This window comes from Pelophylax lessonae (genome assembly GCF_965119305.1).
Source record: "Pelophylax lessonae genome assembly, chromosome: 7".
Taxonomy (NCBI): domain Eukaryota; kingdom Metazoa; phylum Chordata; class Amphibia; order Anura; family Ranidae; genus Pelophylax; species Pelophylax lessonae.
The window spans coordinates 51,755,260-51,774,560 of NC_138774.1; the positions used below are offsets into that span (position 1 = coordinate 51,755,260).

A 19,301-nucleotide genomic window follows, 5' to 3' on the forward strand; every position below is an offset into this window, starting at 1 on the left:
GCAGTGCGCTCCGATATTACATGCGATCGCCGCACACGCTATAGTGTAAACCGGCAGGCTTTTTTGCATCAAATATGATATGAAGCTCTTCTAGGTAGTACAGGACCCTTTTTCTAAGTCGGAGCGACTTGTGTCGCTCCTATTAGAACCAGTCCTGTACTACTCAATGGGAGCGACGGTGCGCGTCTTGGCAGGCTGACCAAGTCGCCTGACAAGTCGTAATAGTGTGAACCGGCTCTAACGGATTACACTGTATCATTGCCATTTCACCACAGGATTTCACCTGGTGACTTTCCCAGGGCCCTGCCTCTGCTTTTCCAGTGCTTTGTGCCTGAAAAATAGAGAACGACCATGGCGTCCAAAAAGCGTTCTTTTTGCACAAAATCGCTTTTAGACGAACTGGAAAACAGCGACAGCGAAACGGAGTTACTTGAAGAACTGAGCGATAGTGATTGGTGGGAAAATTCGTCATCAGGTACGGAAAGTGACGATTCTGATGTCTCTTTCTGGCACATAGCTTGTGGAATTTGGGAAGAATATCAAATGATTCTTCAGAATTTCCAACGGAGTGATGTGCCAGAAAGAGACATCAGAATCGTCGCTGAGGGCAAAGGAGACTGGGGAAATGCTTCTTCCTGCCTGCAGCAGACTGAGAGCATCATCTCAGCCTAGGCAAAGTCACTGGACTGTTTATCAAGGACAATAAATTAACCACTTACCGAACGCCCGCCGCAGTTTTACATCGGTCTTTGACACTAAATACCGGAATTATGGCAGCAGATAACCACCATAACCCCGGTATTTTTGAAAACAGCGGGCAATCGGATTTCAGATAAGGGTGGTCCTAGTGGCGGATTTGCCGTGGGATCACCCATACGGTTTGGCGGAAGAGGTGCACCCTCGCCACGTCACGGCTGTTTTCCCTGCTGACAGCGGAGGACCGGAGTGATGTCAAACGTCGTTGCCTAGCAACCGGTTTAAAGGGCCGATTTTTTTTCAACACTTTTTTTTTTTTCTTATTTAGTGTAGATGTGAGATGTGAGGTCTTTTTGACACCAGACCTCACTTTAACCACTTTACCACCGGAGGATTTTGCTGTCTTACGTCCAGGCCACTTTTTGCGATTCGGCACTGTGCGACTTTAACGGACAATTGCGCAGTCGTGCGACGCCGTACCCAAACAAAATTTACGTCCTTTTTTTCCTACAAACAGAGATTTCTTTTGGTGGTATTTGATCACCTGTGCGGTTTTTACTTTTTGCGCTATAAACAAAAAAATAGTACATTTTGAAAAAATTACAATATTTTTCACATTTTTTTATATGAAATTCCCCCCCAAAAAAATGTAAAAATCTAATTTTTTTCTAATTTTTGGCCAATTTGTTTTCTGCTACCCATGTTTGGTAAAAAAAAATCATAATAAGCGTATTTTGATTGGTTTGCGCAAAAGTTATTGCGTTTACTAACTAAGGGAAAGATTTCTGTCATTTTTGGTGTTTTTTTTTTAAAGAGTAATGGCGGCGATCTGCGATTTTTTTTGCGGGACTGCAACATTGCGGCGGACAGATCGGACCCTTGACTGACATTTTTGACACTTTTGGGGGTACCAGTGACATTACTGCAGTAATCAGTGCTATACATATTCACTGTTACTGTAAAAATGACACTGGCAGGGAAGGGGTTAATTTTATTGGAGAGGGAGGGGTTAATGTATGCCTGGTGCTTACTGACGTGTGTGGGGGGAGGGGACTGAGTGACACAAGGACAGATCGGATGTTCAGCTATGCTGAACCCTGCAATCTGTCACTGTCTGTCACTTAGGAGATCCGTCCGCTTTGTTTACACAAGCGGGCGGATCTCCAAACTCGATTCCCCGACGATCACCCCCACTCCTCCCCTGGCCCGACTCCCGCTGTGACTGAACACAGCGAGAGCGAGCCTCCGGCGGCGCGCGTGCGCCGCCCACAAGGGGAGGAGTCCAGCGACGTAGGTCTACGTCGCTGGACGGGAACTAACCACTTTGCCGCAGTAGAGCTCGAGTGAGCGGTCGGCAAGTGGTTAAAGAGGTCCTCTCGTGCTTATTTATATTACAAGGGATGTTTACATTCCTTGTAATAGGAATAAAAATGATCAAACATTTTTTTTTTTTTAAAAAACTGTGTAAAAATAATAAATAGGAAAAAAAAAAATTAAAGTGCCCTGTCCCCGTCAGCTTGCGCACAGAAGCAAAAGAATACGGTAGTCCCTCCCACATATGTTCAAACCACACGTGCGAGGTATTGCTGCGATCGTTAGAGTGAGAGCAATAATTCTAGCCCTAGACCTCCTCTGTAACTGTAAACTAGTAATCTGTAGAAATGTTTAAATTGTCGCCTATGGGGATTTTTAAGTACGAAAGTTTGTCGCCATTCCGCGAGCGTGCGTAATTTTGAAGCATGGCATGTTGGGTATCTATTTACTCTGCGTAACATTATCTTTCACATTATGGAAAAAAATTGGGCTAACTTTACTGTTTTCTTATTTTTTAATTCAAAAAAGTGAATTTTTTCCAAAAAAATTGCGTTTGGAAGACCGCTGCGCAAATACGATGTGATAAAATATTGCAACGATCTCCATTTTATTCTCTAGGGTCTCTGCTAAAAATATATATATAATGTTTGGGGGTTCTAAATAGTTTTCTACCAAAAAAAAAAATATTTTAGCTTGTTAACACCAAGTGTCAAAAATAGGCCCGATCTTAAAGTGGTTAATGATGAAAGGTGGAGCTTTTCTGAAAAATGATATTATTGCTGTATATTGTGACATGTCAGGAAATTATTCATGCAGACTTGTAAAGTTACTGAAAGGTCCTCATTATTGGTAATATCCCTCCGTCATCTTCCCTGGTGCTGTGAAAGTTCAAACAAGAAAACAGACATACATCAAATGTTTCCAGTGACAGTTACATACAGTTCTATAGCAAAAGCTCAGAAAGCAGTAATGAGATACAATAACGGGATCTGTCCTCTGTGTTCCAGGGTGCTGCGATTCATGCTCCTGCATATTAAATATCTCTATGGGATAAAGATCGAGGTCCGAGGCTGGGAGAACTTCAACATTAAGGAGCCGTATGTGGTCGTGTCAAATCACCAGAGTTCTCTGGATCTGCTGGGTAAGAGAGACTAGATCCATGACTTCAGTGCAAAAAGTCAAGCTCTGGCCCAACCCCTACTGTCTCCTGCTCCTCCCAATTGGTCAAAATTATGGACCAGTAATAAGGCATGGAAGCTGGTGGGGCAGAGCTTAGCTTCTGAGCTGAAGCCACTACTTGCACAGTTGAGCCTCCTGGGTTTTGGGGACTTCATGTGTCTGTTTTTTGCACCCTATCTGGTGGCGGGTGTAACATTAAAGCCCATTTCTGGGCATAAAAACACTGCATGGGTTTAACCGCTCGTTTTTGTCTACGGGATTGGAGAACGGAGATATACCTGACTAGTCTTCTGATCCTCCCTGCACAAGACTGGTCCCCTGGTCCCTGTGGCTCCTGCCCCCCCCCCCCCTGTGTTCTAGCAGTCTTGTGTGGTGGACTGTTCCTGACATCATCACACCCATACAGTATCTCACAAAAGTGAGTACACCCCTCACATTTTTGTAAATATTTTCATGTGACAACACTGAGTTCCGGGTCACACTTGTGCGATGCGGGAAGGCTGCCTGTTCCTGCAACGCAAACGCACATCTGGCAGTTCACACTGCCATATACGATACGTAGGGGGTGTCAATTAAATGTTAACGACACCCCCAGTTTGATCGCATATCGCAGTGCGATCTGACAGTTCGCACAGGATCGGATCGCACAAGTGTGAACCACTGTGCAATCCGATCCTGATGCGGCTGGAAAAAAGGGTCCTGTACGTCTTTTGTGCGAGTGCAGTGCGAATTTCAGCCATACAAAGTGTATGGCTGAATTTGCATCCGCACATCCGATCGCATGTAATGAAGGAGCAGTGCGCTGCGAATTACATGCGATCGCCGCACTCGCAATAATGTGAACCGGCCCTGAAGAAATGACATTTTGCTACAATGTAAAGTAGTGAGTGTACAGCTTGTATAACAGTGTAAATTTGCTGTCCCCTCAAAATATCTTAACGCACAGCCATTAATGTCTAAACTGCTGGCAACAAAAGTGAGTACACCCCTAAGTGAAAATGTCCAAATTGGTCCCAATTAGCCATTTTCCCTCCCCGGTGTCATGTGACCTGTTAGTGTTACAAGGTCTCTGGTGTGATTGGGGAGAAGGTGTGTTAAATTTGGTGTTATCGCTCTCACTCTCTCATACTGGTCATTCAAAGTTCAACATGGCACCTCATGGCAAAGAAATCTCTGAGGATCTAAAAAAAAGAATTGTTGCTCTACATAAAGATGGCCTAGGCTCTAAGATTGCCAAGATCCTGAAACTGAGCTGCAGCATGGTGGCCAAGACCATACAGCGGTTTAACAGGACAGGTTCCACTCAGAACAGGCCTCACCTTGGTCGACCAAAGGAGTTGAGTACACGTGCTCAGCGTCATATCCAGAGGTTGTCTTTGGGAAATAGACGTATGAGTGCTTCCAGCATTGCTGCAGAGGTTGGAGGGGTGGGGGGTCAGCCTGTCAGTGCTCAGACCATACGCCGCACACTGCATCAAATTGGTCTGCATGGCTGTCATCCCAGAAGGAAGCCTCTTCTAAAGATGATGCACAAGAAAGCCATCAAATAGTTTGCTGAAGACAAGCAGACTAAGGACATGGATTACTGGAACCATGTCCTGTGGTCTGATGAGACCAAGATAAACTTATTTGGTTTTAGATGGTGTCAAGCGTGTGTGGCGGCAACCAGATGAGGAATACAAAGACAAGTGTGTCTTGCCTACAGTCAAGCATGGTGGTGGGAGCATCATAGTCTGGGGCTGCATAAGTGCTGCCAGCACTGGGGAGCTACAGTTCATTGAGGGAACCATGAATGCCAACATGTACTGTGACATACTGAAGCAGAGCATGATCCCCTCCCTTCAGAGACTGGGCTGCAGGGCAGTATTCCAACATGAGAACGACCCCAAACACACCTCCAAGATGACCACTGCCTTCCTAAACAAGCTGAGGGTAAAGGTAAAGGACTGGCCAAGCATTTCTCCAGACCTAAACCCTACTGAGCATCCGTAGGGCATCCTCAAATGGAAGGTGGAGGAGCGCAAGGTCTCTAACATCCACCAGCTCAGTGATGTCATCATGGAGGATTAGAAAAGGACTCCAGTGGTAACCTGTGACGCTCTGGTGAACTCCATGCCCAAGAGGGTTAAGGCAGTACTGGAAAATAATGGTGGCCACACAAAATATTGACACTTTGGGCCCATTTTGGACATTTTTACTTAGGGGTGTACTCACCTTTGATGTCAGTGGTTTAGACATTAATGGCTGTGTGTTGAGTTATTTTGAGGAGACAGCAAATTTACACTGTTAGACTCGGTTCACACTACGGCGATCCGACTTAGGGGGTGACCTGTGAAGTCCCGTGCACCTCGATTTCGGCACGACTTGCACAGACTTCATAAAATTAATGTCTATGCAAGTCGCTCCAGGTCGCCCCGAAAGTAGTACAAGACCCTTTTTCTAAGTCGGAGAGACTTGTGTCGCTCCTATTAGAACCGTTCCTGTACTACACTATGGGACGCAATGGTGCGTGACTTGTCAGGCTGACCAAGTCGCCTGACAAGTCGTATTAGGCTGCATTCACACTTGAGCGTAGCGTTTTACCGCGTTTTTACCGCGATTTTACCACGGTTTTTACCGCGATTTTCAGGCGTTTTTTTCAGGCGTTTTTGGAGGCATGCATTGACATCTATCAAAAACGCTGGTAATCAGCCCAAAAAGAAGCTCATGTACTTTTTTCAGCTACAGGCGTTTTGCAAAACGCTCAGATGTGAACAGGGACCATTTAAATGAATGGGGTTTTACTTGTTGGGCATTTTGGAACGTTTTTTTTGAGCGTTTTTGTAGCTAAAAAACACTCAAAAACGCCCAGGTGTGAATGGAGCCTTAGTGTGAGCCGGCACTTATACAAGCTGTACACTCACTACTTTACATTGTAGCAAAATGTAATTTCTTCTGTGTTGTCACATGAAAAGATATAATAAAATATTTACAAAAACGTGAGGGGTGTACTCACTTTTGTGAGACACTGTATGTCCTAAGTGTATATACTTATGCGCTGCTATGTACAAAACGTGATAGGGACAATCCTGGTATCTGTACTAATAATCAAAGGGCAGAAAAAAAGAAAAAGATAAAGATAGAACAACAGCAACCGTTGCAATAGTGACCTTCAACTAAGATACAATATTATACAAAGAAAACCCTGCGCTTGTTCATAAGAATCCCTCTATGTGCTTAAAACAATTATTCCAATATAACAATCAATTGGGCAATGGGACTCATATAATTAGAATGGTGTAACCAGACATTTATAATAATAAAAAAATAGAAGAAAAACAAAAAGTCCAAAAAAATCAAAAAATGTGCTCATAAGTTCAATATCAACGTGCATGTGTTCAATCCACAAAGTGACGTTTGTAATCACAAGTAACGATAGGATGGGACCACCACCAGCAGGTGGGGTGACACAGTGGTGTAGCAGTTTGCACTTTTACCTAGCAGCAAAAGGGTGGCTGGTTCAAATCCCAACCATGACACTACCTGCCTGGAGTTTGCATGTTCCTCCAGGCACTCCAGTTTCCTCCTACACTCCAAAGACATGCTTGTAGGCAAACTGGCTCATGTCTAAATTGGCCCTAGTATGTGAATGTGAGTTAGGGACCTTATGGGTCGTTTCCACTGAGCTTTCTGGTACGGTTTGGTTCGGTACGGTACGTTATTTATGCAGTTTCCATTATGAATGGTACCCTAATTCCAAACCGTACCGTACCACTTTTTGGTACCCTTTTGTTGGGGTACCAAGCACATTAGTACCGTACCAACAGGGTGGAGCTACACTCTGCAGAACTTTGATTGGTTGACAGAGAATCGTCTATCACAGCTTTCCTGCTACACCACAATGGTTTGGTGGTGAATTGGCGCAAGAAGAGGTCTAAAAAAAAAAGTCTGGTCCTGGGACCCGGGGGAGGTGGAGAAGGGAGAAGGGAAACACCAGGGATGGGGGGACCCCCAAACAGTTCAGGGGGTAGCTGTCCACTGTAGCGGCTGCCGGCGGAAGAGACAGAAGAGATCTCTGGGGGGAGACAAGAGGGAAGACAGTGCAGCGCCTTCTAAGTGCAGCAAGACATTTATTGAAGTATGTGCAGCAGTATTACACTCACATTTAGTCGGTGAATAAGATGCAGTTAGTCAAGTAATGTTGATCATCAGGAGCATCACTGGAGCGGGTCCTGGTGGTGGAGGCAGTGGATCCCGGTGAGAGCGGCAGGGGGTTCCTCCGTGTGTACAGGGATGGCCTCGGTGGTGTCCGTGGGCTCCTCTTCAACTGGCGGCCTGAGGAAGGAGCCGTAGCATCCCGCATCACCGCCAGGAGTGACTTCAGGATCCCAGGACCCACGAGTGCCAGCGTTCCACCAGTTGATGAGGAGCCCACGGACACCACCGAGGCCATCCCTGTACACACGGAGGAACCCCCTGCCGCTCTCACCGGGATCCACTGCCTCCACCACCAGGACCCGCTCCAGTGATGCTCCTGATGATCAACATTACTTGACTAACTGCATCTTATTCACCGACTAAATGTGAGTGTAATACTGCTGCACATACTTCAATAAATGTCTTGCTGCACTTAGAAGGTGCTGCGCTGTCTTCCCTTCCTGCTACACCACGCCTATCATGAAAGGGTACTATTGGCAGTGGAAACGCAAGGTGTACCGTACTGAACCGAACCGTACCACTCAGTGGAAACGAGGCATAACTGTAAGCTCCTTGAGGGTAGTGTGCTTCCAACCGATGACACCTTACTACACACCATCCTGTTTCTAGGGAATTCGGTACTTAAATCCAACCTGAGAACATTCATTATAGTCTTGGAGTTTCAGGGATGGAGTCTTTCAGGTCTCAGTGACACCTCTTTTCCACACTTGTGGCTGTTTTACCATAAAAAATTCTAAAATTCTAAAATTACAATTCCCCGCCATTGTTTTCCTATGAACAAGCCTCATATAGGGTGTCAAAAATTGGGTGGACAAGCAGAAGCTTCAGATTTTGTTTTTAGGAGGATACATGTAATGCCTAAGTGCAATGCCATGTGACTTCCAATTTGATAAATCACTCAGAATAAAGGAAAAATACATAGTGCAATATTTAACCCTATTAAGCATCTGTGGAACATCCTCAAAAGGAAGGTGGAGGAGCGCAAGGTCTCTAACATCCACCAGCTCAGTGATGTTATCATGGAGGATTAGAAAAGGACTCCAGTGGCAACCTGTGAAGCTCTGGTGAACTCCATGCCCAAGAGGGTTAAGGCAGTGCTGGAAAATAATGGTGGCCACGCAAAATATTGACACTTTGGGCCCAATTTGGACATTTTTCTTAGGGGTGTACTCACTTTTGTTGCCAGGGGTTCAGACATTAATAGCTGTGTGTTGAGTTATTTTGAAGGGACAGCAAATTTACACTGTTATACAAGCTGTACACTCACTACTTTACATTGTAGCAAAGTGTCATTTATTCAGTGTTGTCACATGAAAAGATAGAATAAAATATTTACAAATATGTGTGTGTGTGGGGGGGGGGGGGGTGTACTCACTTTTGTGAGACACTGTATGGCGGTTTGCATGGGAGGGTGTAGTACAACAATGAGCAGTCATACTTAACCACTTAAGGACCGCCCACCATACATATACTGCGGCAGGGTGACCCTTAACCTTCCTAGCGGTATTCCAGAGCGTGGCTCGGGGTTAAATTTCAGAGCCAAAAGCGGTAAACCCGAGCCACACTCGGGGTACCGCCAGAAGCATTGCTGGATCCTGTAAGCAGGGTTACTTACCTTGTCACCGGGATCCAGCGATGTGTCCCGGCGGTGTCTCGCGGCGGATCTTCCTCTCGATCGTCTCCGTGCCCCGGCTTCCGTCTCCTGCGACGTGACGTTCGCAGGGGGGTGGAACCGGCGGCAAATTCAAATGTAAAAACACACCAAACACACTGATACAGTTCAAAATAAAAAATAATCATATTAGTTTGCCCCCCAGTGCCCTTTCCTGCAGTTTTACTGTACTTTTTATATATATATATATATATATATACGTAATTCTTGTGAATGAGCAGCCCAAACCAACTGTATACATTTATTATATATATATATATATATATATATATATACAGTGCCTTATATGTGTATATGTGTGTGTGTATATATATATATATATATATATATATACAGTGCCTTGTGAAAGTATTCGGCCCCCTTGACCTTTGCGACCTTTTGCCACGTTTCAGGCTTCAAACATAAAGATATAAAACTGTAATTTTTTGTGAAGAATCAACAACAAGTGGGACACAATCATGAAGTGGAACAAAATTTATTGGATATTTCAAACTTTGTTAACAAATAAAAAACTGAAAAATTGGGCGTGCAAAATTATTCAGCCCGTTTACTTTCAGTGCAGCAAACTCTCTCCAGAAGTTCAGTGAGGATCTCTGAATGATCCAATGTTGACCTAAATGACTAATGATGATAAATAGAATCCACCTGTGTGTAATCAAGTCTCTGTATAAATGCACCTGCACTGTGATAGTCTCAGAGGTCCGTTTAAAGCGCAGAGAGCATCACGAAGAACAAGGAACACACCAGGCAGCTCCGAGATACTGTTGTGGAGAAGTTTAACCACCTCAATACAGGGCACTTAAACCCCCTTCCTTCCCAGACCAATTTTCAGCCTTTAGCGCTGTTGCAATTTGAATGACAATTGCGCGGTCATGCAACGCTGTACCTAAACCAAATTTGTGTCATTTTTTCCCCACAAATAGAGCTTTCTTTTGGTGGTATTTGATCACCGTCAGGTTTTTTCTTTTTTTGTGCACAAATAAAAAAAGACTGAAAAGTTTGAAAAAAAAAAAAAAGTTTTTTTGTTTAGGTTATAAAATTTTGTAAATAGATATGTTTTTTTCCTGCACTGATGAGCACTGATGATGCCCCACTAACAGGCACTGATGAGGAGACACTGATGGGGTGGCACTGATGGGGTGGCACTGATGGGGTGGCACTGATATGCAGCACTGATGGGCACTGATAGGTAGCACTGATATGCAGCACTGATGGGCACTGATATGTGGCACTGATAGATAGCACTGATATGCAGCATTGGTGGGCACTGATAGGCAGCGCTGATGGGCACCGATAGGCAGCACTGATGGGCACTGATTGGCGGCACTGATGGGCACTGATAGTGGCACTGTTAAGCAGCAATGATCGGCACTGATCGGCACTCATGGGTGGCACTGATCGGCACTGATGGGGGGCACTGATGGGCACTGATAGGCAGCACTGGTGGGCAATAATGGGCACTGGTGGGCGGCACTGATAGATGGCAATAATGGCACTGGTGGGCAGCACTGATAGATGCCATTGGTGGGCAACACTGATAGGGAGGGCACTGGGGGGCTCTCTGAGCCCTGCTTGCCATCCCTGGTGGCCATAGTGGGCATCCCTGGTGGTCATGGGTGGGCATCCCTGGTGGCTTAGTGGCACCCCTCCCCCCCAGGGCTGCACTGGTAATCAATGTTCTGATTACCAGCACAGACCCCCCCTGTGATCAGTGAGTAATTAGAAATACTCACTGATCACCCCCGCAGCAGCACCGATCCTCTGATCTTCTCCTCACTGACAGGATCTGTCAGTGAGGAGAAGAGATCGAAGCCGTTACAACGGCTCTATTTACATTACATGACGGCTGTGATTGGACACAGCCGTCATGTGATCAGGAGGGCCAATCACAGGGCCCTCCTGCCGAATGATGTCGCTCTGTGTCCGAGGGACACAGGCACATCGAGATCGCGCCGATGCACGTGCCCGCGGCGGCGCGATCTCTCTCCTTCTGAAGGACGTTCCGGAACGTCCATTCAGAAGGACGAGACTCCCGCCCGGCCGTATATATACTATGGCCGGGTGGGAGGTGGTTAAAGCCAGATTTGGATACAAAAAGATTTCCCAAGCTTTAAACATCCCAAGGAGCACTGTGCAAGCAATAATATTGAAATGGAAGGAGTATCAGACCACTGCAAATCTACGAAGACCTGGCCGTCCCTGTAAACTTTCAGCTCATACAAGGAGAAGACTGATCAGAGATGCAGCCAAGAGGCCCATGATCACTCTGGATGAACTGCAGAGATCTACAGCTGAGGTGGGAGACTCTGTCCATAGGACAACAATCAGTCGTATACTGCACAAATCTGGCCTTTATGGAAGAGTGGCAAGAAGAAAGCCATTTCTTAAAGATATCCATAAAAAGTGTTGTTTAAAGTTTGCCACAAGCCACCTGGGAGACACACCAAACATGTGGAAGAAGAAGCTCTGGTCAGATGAAACTAAAATCAAACTTTTTGGCAACAATGCAAAACTTTATGTTTGGCGTAAAAGCAACACAGCTCATCATTCTGAACGCACCATCCCCACTGTCAAACATGGTGGTGGCAGCATCGTGGTTTGGGCCTGCTTTTCTTCAGCAGGGACAGGGAAGATGGTTAAAATTGATGGGAAGATGGATGGAGCCAAATACAGGACCATTCTGGAAGAAAACCTGATGGAGTCTGCAAAAGACCTGAGACTGGGACGGAGATTTGTCTTCCAACAAGACAATGATCCAAAACATAAAGCAAAATCTACAATGGAATGGTTCACAAATAAACATATCCAGGTGTTAGAATGGCCAAGTCAAAGTCCAGACCTGAATCCAATCAAGAATCTGTGGAAAGAACTGAAAACTGCTGTTCACAAACGCTCTCCATCCAACCTCACTGAGCTCGAGCTGTTTTGCAAGGAGGAATGGGCAAACATTTCAGTCTCTCGATGTACAAACTGATAGAGACATACCCCAAGCGACTTACAGCTGTAATCGCAGCAAAGGGTGGCGCTACAAAGTATTAACTTAAGGGTGCTGAATAATTTTGCACGCCCAATTTTTCAGTTTTTTATTTTTTTTAAATGTTTGAAATATCCAATAAATTTTGTTCCACTTCATGATTGTGTCCCACTTGTTGTTGATTCTTCACAAAAAATTACAGTTTTATATCTTTATGTTTGAAGCCTGAAATGTGGCAAAAGGTCGCAAAGTTCAAGGGGGCCGAATACTTTCACAAGGCACTGTATATATATATATATATATATATACACACACACATATACATATATATATATATATATATATATATATATATATATATATATATATATACACACACACACATATATATATATATATATAATAAATGTATACAGTTGGTTTGGGCTGCTCATTAACAAGAATTACATGCAAAATAATGATACCGCTTTCAGCAAATAAAATCCAAAAGAATCATACCGCCAGGGAGGTTAAGCCCAAAATCACGTACGTGTAAGTGATTTTGCGTTAGAGCTCAAGGGGGTGAGCCGCCAGAGCCGCACTCCCACTGTGATTGGACACAGTTGGAGCCAGTCCGCGGGAAAGGCAGCTGCGATCGCCGCCAGCCTCCCGCAATGGTCAAGGAGACTGACAGAAGGGCCGCCAGAAGTATGATCTGGTGCTGAGTGACCGCCCTACCGCAGTAAATGTACAGTGGGCGTTCCGCAATTGGTTAGGTTCTATACACTCTGAAATCGGTTCGCCTAACACAGTGCTATTTGCAGAATCGGATCACATGGGTGTTCACACCTATGCGATTCAATTCTGGTGCAACAAGAAAAAGGCTCCTGCACAATTTTGTTGCGGATGCGGTGCCATTTGAGCCATACAGAATGAATGGCTCAAATCGCACTGCTGACGAATCGCATGTGATTTGACTAGGAATGCGGTGCGATTCATGTTAAAATCGCATGTGGTTCCCACACCAGTGTGAACTGGGACTGAAGCTACTTGATTATTGCCAGTAACAATCAATTTTTACATAAAAATCCTGGTATTTGTATTGTCAAAAACCAGGGAAAGGCTCTCTACAGCAGATACTAAAATGGTATTTGTTCTTCATGGAACTCCTAAGGCCATAAACTGTCACCTTGGAAGGTTGCTCCACCATGTGCAGGCGTCTGTGACAATAATCTGAAGTCCACGTTACCTACAGTAAATACCTTTCTGGAGGATACAGGCCGCCTCAGTGAATGTGTGTATTATTAACCCCTCAAGGTCCATATGTAAGAATTCTACATGATCATATAGAATGTAATGTCAGCTAATGATAGGCTGGCCTTTACCTGAACATCTCATCCCATTGACACCTATACAAGACCAAAGATCTCAGGTTTTAGTGGCTGTCCACACCAGATAGCAATGAAAAACAAACAGAAAATGCCTGCTTCTTTACCTGATTTTGCATGCGTTTTGTTTTGCGTTTTTGTATGAGCTGTAAAGCATTTTAATTAAACGCATTAAAAAAAATACACTTTGGCCCCTTTCACACTTGTGCGACTTTGGCGCACGACTTCAACGCAACTTGAAGCAATGCCTGTGTAATCTTGAGGTCTATGGACCTCAAGTTGTATCAAAGTTCAGACCAAAGAAGTGCAGGAACTACTTTGAAGTCGCTGCGACTTGAAGTCGCACAGATACAGTATCTCACAAAAGTGAGTACACCCCTCACATTTTTGTAAATATTTTATTATATCTTTTCATGTGACAACACTGAAGAAATGACACTTTGCTACAATGTAAAGTAGTGAGTATACAGCTTGTATAACATTGTAAATTTGCTGTCCCCTCAAAATAACTCAACACACAGCTATTAATGTCTAAACCGCTGGCAACATAAGTGAGTACACCCCTAAATGAAAATGTTCAAATTGGACCCAATTAGCCATTTTCCCTCCCCGGTGTCATGTGACTCGTTAGTGTTACAAGGTCTCAGGTGTGAATGGGGAGAAGGTGTGTTAAATTTGGTGTTATCGCTCTCACTCTCTCATACTGGTCACTGGAAGTTCAACATGGCACCTCATGGCAAAGAACTCTCTGAGGATCTGAAAAAAAGAATTGTTGCTCTACATAAAGATGGCCTAGGCTATAGGAAGATTGCCAAGACCCTGAAACTGAGCTGCAGCGCGGTGGCCAAGACCATACAGCGGCTTAACAGGACAGGTTCCACTCAGAACAGGCCTTATCATGGTCCACCAAAGATGTTGAGTGCATGTGCTCAGTGTCATATCCAGAGGTTGTCTTTGGGAAATAGATGTATTAGGGCTGCCATAATTGCAGCAGAGGTTGAAGGGGTGAGGGGTCAGCCTGTCAGTGCTCAGATCATACTCTGCACACTGCATCAAATTGGTCTGCATGGCTGTCGTCCCAGAAGGAAGCCTCTTCTTAAGATGATGCACAAGAAAGCCCACAAACAGTTTGCTGAAGACAAGCAGACTAAGGACATGGATAACTGGAACCATGTCCTGTGGTCTGATGAGACCAAGATAAACTTATTTGGTTCAGATTGTGTCAAGCTTGTGTGGTGGCAACCAGGTGAGGAGTACAAAGACAAGTGTGTCTTGCCTACAGTCAAGCATGGTGGTGGGAGTGTCATGGTCTGGGGCTGCGTGAGTGCTGCCGGCACTGGGGAGCTACAGTTCATTGGAGGAACCATGAATGCCAACATGTACTGTGACATACTGAAGCAGAGCATGATGCCCTCCCTTTAGGGACTGGACCACAGGACAGTATTCCAACATGATAATGACCACAAACACACCTCCAAGATGATCACTGCGTTGATAAACAAGCTGAGACTAAAGGTGATGGACTGGCCAAGCATGTCTCCAGACCTAAACCCTATTGAGCATCTGTGGGGCATCCTCAAATGGAAGGTCAAGGAGCGCAAGGTCTCTAACATCCACCAGCTCTGTAATGTCATCATGGAGGAGTGGAAGAGGACTCCAGTGGCAACCTGTGAAGCTCTGGTGAACTCCATGCCCAAGAGGGTTAAGGCAGTGCTGGAAAATAATGGTGGCCACACAAAATATTGACACTTTGGGCCCAATTTGGACATTTTGACTTAGGGGTGTACTCACTTTTGTTGCCAGCGGTTTAGACATTAATGGCTGTGTGTTGAGTTATTTTGAGGGGACAGCAAATTTACACTGTTATACAAGCTGTACACTCACTACTTTACATTGTAGTAAAGTGTCATTTCTTCAGTGTTGTCACATGAAAAGATATAATAAAATATTTACAAAAATGTGAGGGGTGTACTCACTTTTGTGAGATACTGTATGAACGGTACTCATTGGAAATCATAGAGTAAGACCTGTCATGCAACTTTGCAGTCCCAAGTCGCAGGACAAGTCGCACAAGTGTGAAAGGGGCCTTGAAGTGTTTGTAAACCCTCGCCTTATAAAACAACCCTTCCAGTGCAAAATAGAAATAAAATGCATTTTTTTTAATTTGGCGCCGAGTACCCAGAAGTGATGGTGTCATGACATCACTTCCGGGTTTTTTACATGGAGACCTGATCAGAGCCAAATGCGGCTTTGATCGGGTCTTCAGGAGCCGTGCAGGCTGGTTGCCCGGGTCTCCCGGTGGGGCGGGAGACTCAGGTGAGCCACGGAAGACGTCCCCTCCCGCTCCTTGTAATGACAGCTGAGTCATTAAAAGACAGCCGACCATTGGCTATGGACGCCGGTACAATTTGAATGTGATTATTCAACGATAACAAGAAAAGCAGTAACATAGGTCCCCCTGCAGCCAGCAACAATAGATCCCCCAAGTAACAAGGCACCACTTCAAACAATATACCCCCCAGCAACAATAGACCCCCAGCAGCAACATCAGATCTCCCCGCAGTCAGCATCAATAGACCCTTCAGCAGCCAACAACAATAGACCCCTCCCTCAACATTAGATTCTTCCTAGAAACAGCTTACCCCCCAGCACCATAAGAACCACCCCCAGCAACCGTAGATCCCCCACCAGCAACAATAGACCTCCCCAGCAACAACAGATCCCCCGCCAGCAACAATAGATCCCCCACCAGCAACAATAGACCTCCCAGCAACAATGGATCCCCCGCCAGCAACAATAGACCTCCCCAGCAACATTAGATCCCCCACCAGAAACAATAGACCTCTCAAGCAGCAACATATCCACCCGCCAGCAACAATAGACCCCCCAACAACAATAGATCCCCCCGCCAGCAATAATAGACCCCCCAACAACAATAGATCCCCACCAGCAACAATAGACCTCCCCAGCAACAATAAACCGCCGTGCAAAAATATATCCCCTCCAGTGACAATAGATCCACCAGCAGCCAGTATCAATAGACCCTGCAGCACACCTTGCCATTACATACATTCAGCGCTGGAGGTGCCAGAACTTCGTCCCCCCCACGTTTCCGCTGAAAAAAGCCGTGTTACTGAGACACAAAACTAATAAAGTTTATTCTTCAAAAATATATATTTTTAAAGTGCACATCTGAGCCAAACATACACATTTCCCTGTTTCTGTACAGGCCAAGCACAGGGAAATACCTTCTGATCTACCAGAAATGCTTCGTCTCCAACATCTAGTTTGAGTTGGCAGCCCTGTCCAGGTCTACTTTTCAGAAAGAACTACAGAACACCTCCCCCTTTCCCATCTCCATAACATGAAGGCGGGGGGGGGGGGAGCAGCATGTCCGTTTTCATCCAATCTGACCCGCTGGATGGATGGGGAACGTATCGCCATCCATCTGTTTTAGGCGGATCTTGTTGGATCGGATGACAGATGGGTGTCAGGGGACATCGACCTCCCCATAGAGGAGAATGGGTGGCCCAATCAGGTCCTCCTGAAAAACGGACAGGCAGACCTGATCAGTCCGATCGTGTGAAAGGGGCCTTGGGTATCGCCATGATTGTCTCACTGAGAGCAATAATACTAGGGACATAATTCATACTTATCACCTGTAAAGGCTTTTCAAGCGTCAGTTATGGACAACTTTGACTACTACAGTTTGCAGCCTGCAATTTTAGGGCTTGACGTGTTTGTTATCTATGTACCCGATGCAACCGCATCTTTTATCATTTTTTCCAAAAAAAAGAGGTATTATGTGTTTATGTAAAAAAAAAAAAAATAATAATAATAATAATATTAATTTTGGTGTAGTTTTTTCTGAAAATAAAGACAGTTGCACAATTATCATGTTGTAATATATATTGCAACTGGTATTATTTTATTCTACAGGGCCTCTGCTTTCAGAAAATAAATAACTGTTTGAGGTTTAACCACTTGCTGACCAGTCACGTTGACTGTACTGCTGCAAAGTGGTTCGTTATCGTCTGGCGACGTAGACCTACGTCACCAGACAATCCCCTCTCTCGGAGGCTCGCCCCCGCTGTATTCAGTCACAGTGGGATTCGGGCCAGGGGAGGAGCGGCGGCGAATCGCCGCTGCTCTTCCCCGATCGTCGGGGAATCGAGTGTGGAGATCCGCCTGCTTGTGTAAACACAAGCGGGTGGATCTCCTAAGTGACAGGCAGGGTCAGATTGCGGGGTTCAGCATACACACACATCAGTAAGCACCAGGCATACATTAACCCCTCCCTCTCCAATAAGGCTACGTTCACATCTTGGCGTTGCTATTACAGGCGTTTTTTCAGGCGTTTTTATGGGCATTTTTGCAGGCGTTTTACAGGCGTTTTTACAGGCGTTGTTTGTGCAGGCGTTTTTAGATTGAATAGAGACCAATGGAAAACGCCTGTAATCTGCCCAAAAAGAAGCTCATGTACTTTTTTGAGCGTTGGGCGTTTTGCTCACGACGCCAAAACGCTCAGATGTGAACAGGGGCCATTGAAATGAATAGGATTTGTCTTGTTGGGCGTTTAAAGAGCTGATCCTAGGGCAGAAAAACTCCCCAAAACGCCTACATGTGAACGGAGCCTAAAAATGAACCCCTTCCCTGCCAGTGTCATTTTTACAGCAACAGTGCATATGCATAGCACCGATTACTGTAGTAATGTCACTGGTATCCCCAAAAGTGTCAAAAATGTCAGTCAAGGGTCCGATCTGTCCGCCGCAATGTCGCAGTCCCGCAAAAAAAATCGCAGATCGCCGCCATTACTCGTTATAAAAAAAACACCAAAAATGACAAAAATCTTACCCTTAGTTAGTAAACGCAATAACTTTTGTGCAAACCAATCAAAATACGCTTATTGCGATTTTTTTTTTTTTACCAAAAATATGTAGCAGAAAACAAATTGGCCTAAAATGATAAAAAATTTGATTTTTACATTTTTTTGGGGGGAATTTCATATAAAAAAATGTGAAAAATATTGTTATTTTTTCAAAATTTACGCTTTTTTTGTTTATAGCGCAAAAAGTAAAAATCGCACAGGTGATCAAATACCACCAAAAGAAAGCTCTGTTTGTGGGAAAAAAAGGATGTAAATTTTGTTTGGGTATGGAGTCGCACGACCGCGCAATTGTCAGTTAAAGTCGCACAGTGCCGAATCGCAAAAAGTGGCCTGGACGTAAGACAGCAAAATCCTCCGGTGGTAAAGTGGTTAAATACCACCAAAAGAAATCTCTATTTCTGGGGAAAAAAAAGGATGTCAATTATTTTTGGGTACAGCATGACCGCGCAATTGTTAGTTAAAACAACGCAGTGCCGAATCGCAAAAAAATGGCCTGGACATTAAGGGGGTAAAACCTTCTGGGGCTGAAGTGGTTAACATTGATTTAGAGCGAATGGACTTTCCGGAAGGAAAACATTCACTGTTATAAATTTGTTAGAAAAACTTTCCATCCTGCTCCTTCCAATTTTTCTCTTCGCTGCTGTTGAAAACAAACGTCGATTTGACCTCATTAACTGTTAGAAAATCAAACAATCGTTCTTCAGATGAACATTTTTTAACACAATTCAGCTAATGTATGGCCAGCTTTGGAAAGGTCCTGGGCACATTCGGATGGAAGATGTTCCTCTGATCCGCCATAATTATAATACTTCCGCTATAACATCTCCGCAAAGATTAGATCAGCCAATCAGCCGCTGTAATTACCTGCAGGGCAGAGTTGGGGAGAATAGGCAATGAGATCACCAATCTGCTTGCAGCAATCCAAGGTTCGGTCTTTGAGGAAAATATAAAATCCGGGACAAATTTCAAGCTTTTGATAATCTAAAATAAAATGATGCCTAATTGTATTTAATC

At 44.7% G+C, this 19,301-nt stretch overlaps 1 protein-coding gene across 3 annotated transcripts in view; it reads left to right on the forward strand.

Annotated features, from left to right (window-relative positions):
- AGPAT1 (1-acylglycerol-3-phosphate O-acyltransferase 1) overlaps positions 1 to 19,301 on the forward strand; it is a 136,464-nt gene that overhangs the window by 90,435 nt on the left and 26,728 nt on the right. For all 3 annotated transcript variants that reach the window (XM_082263880.1, XM_082263881.1, XM_082263879.1), the window contains exon 5: positions 3,018 to 3,151. In XM_082263880.1, the coding sequence (XP_082120006.1) occupies positions 3,018 to 3,151 (134 nt within the window). The remainder of the gene's footprint in view (positions 1 to 3,017; positions 3,152 to 19,301) is intronic.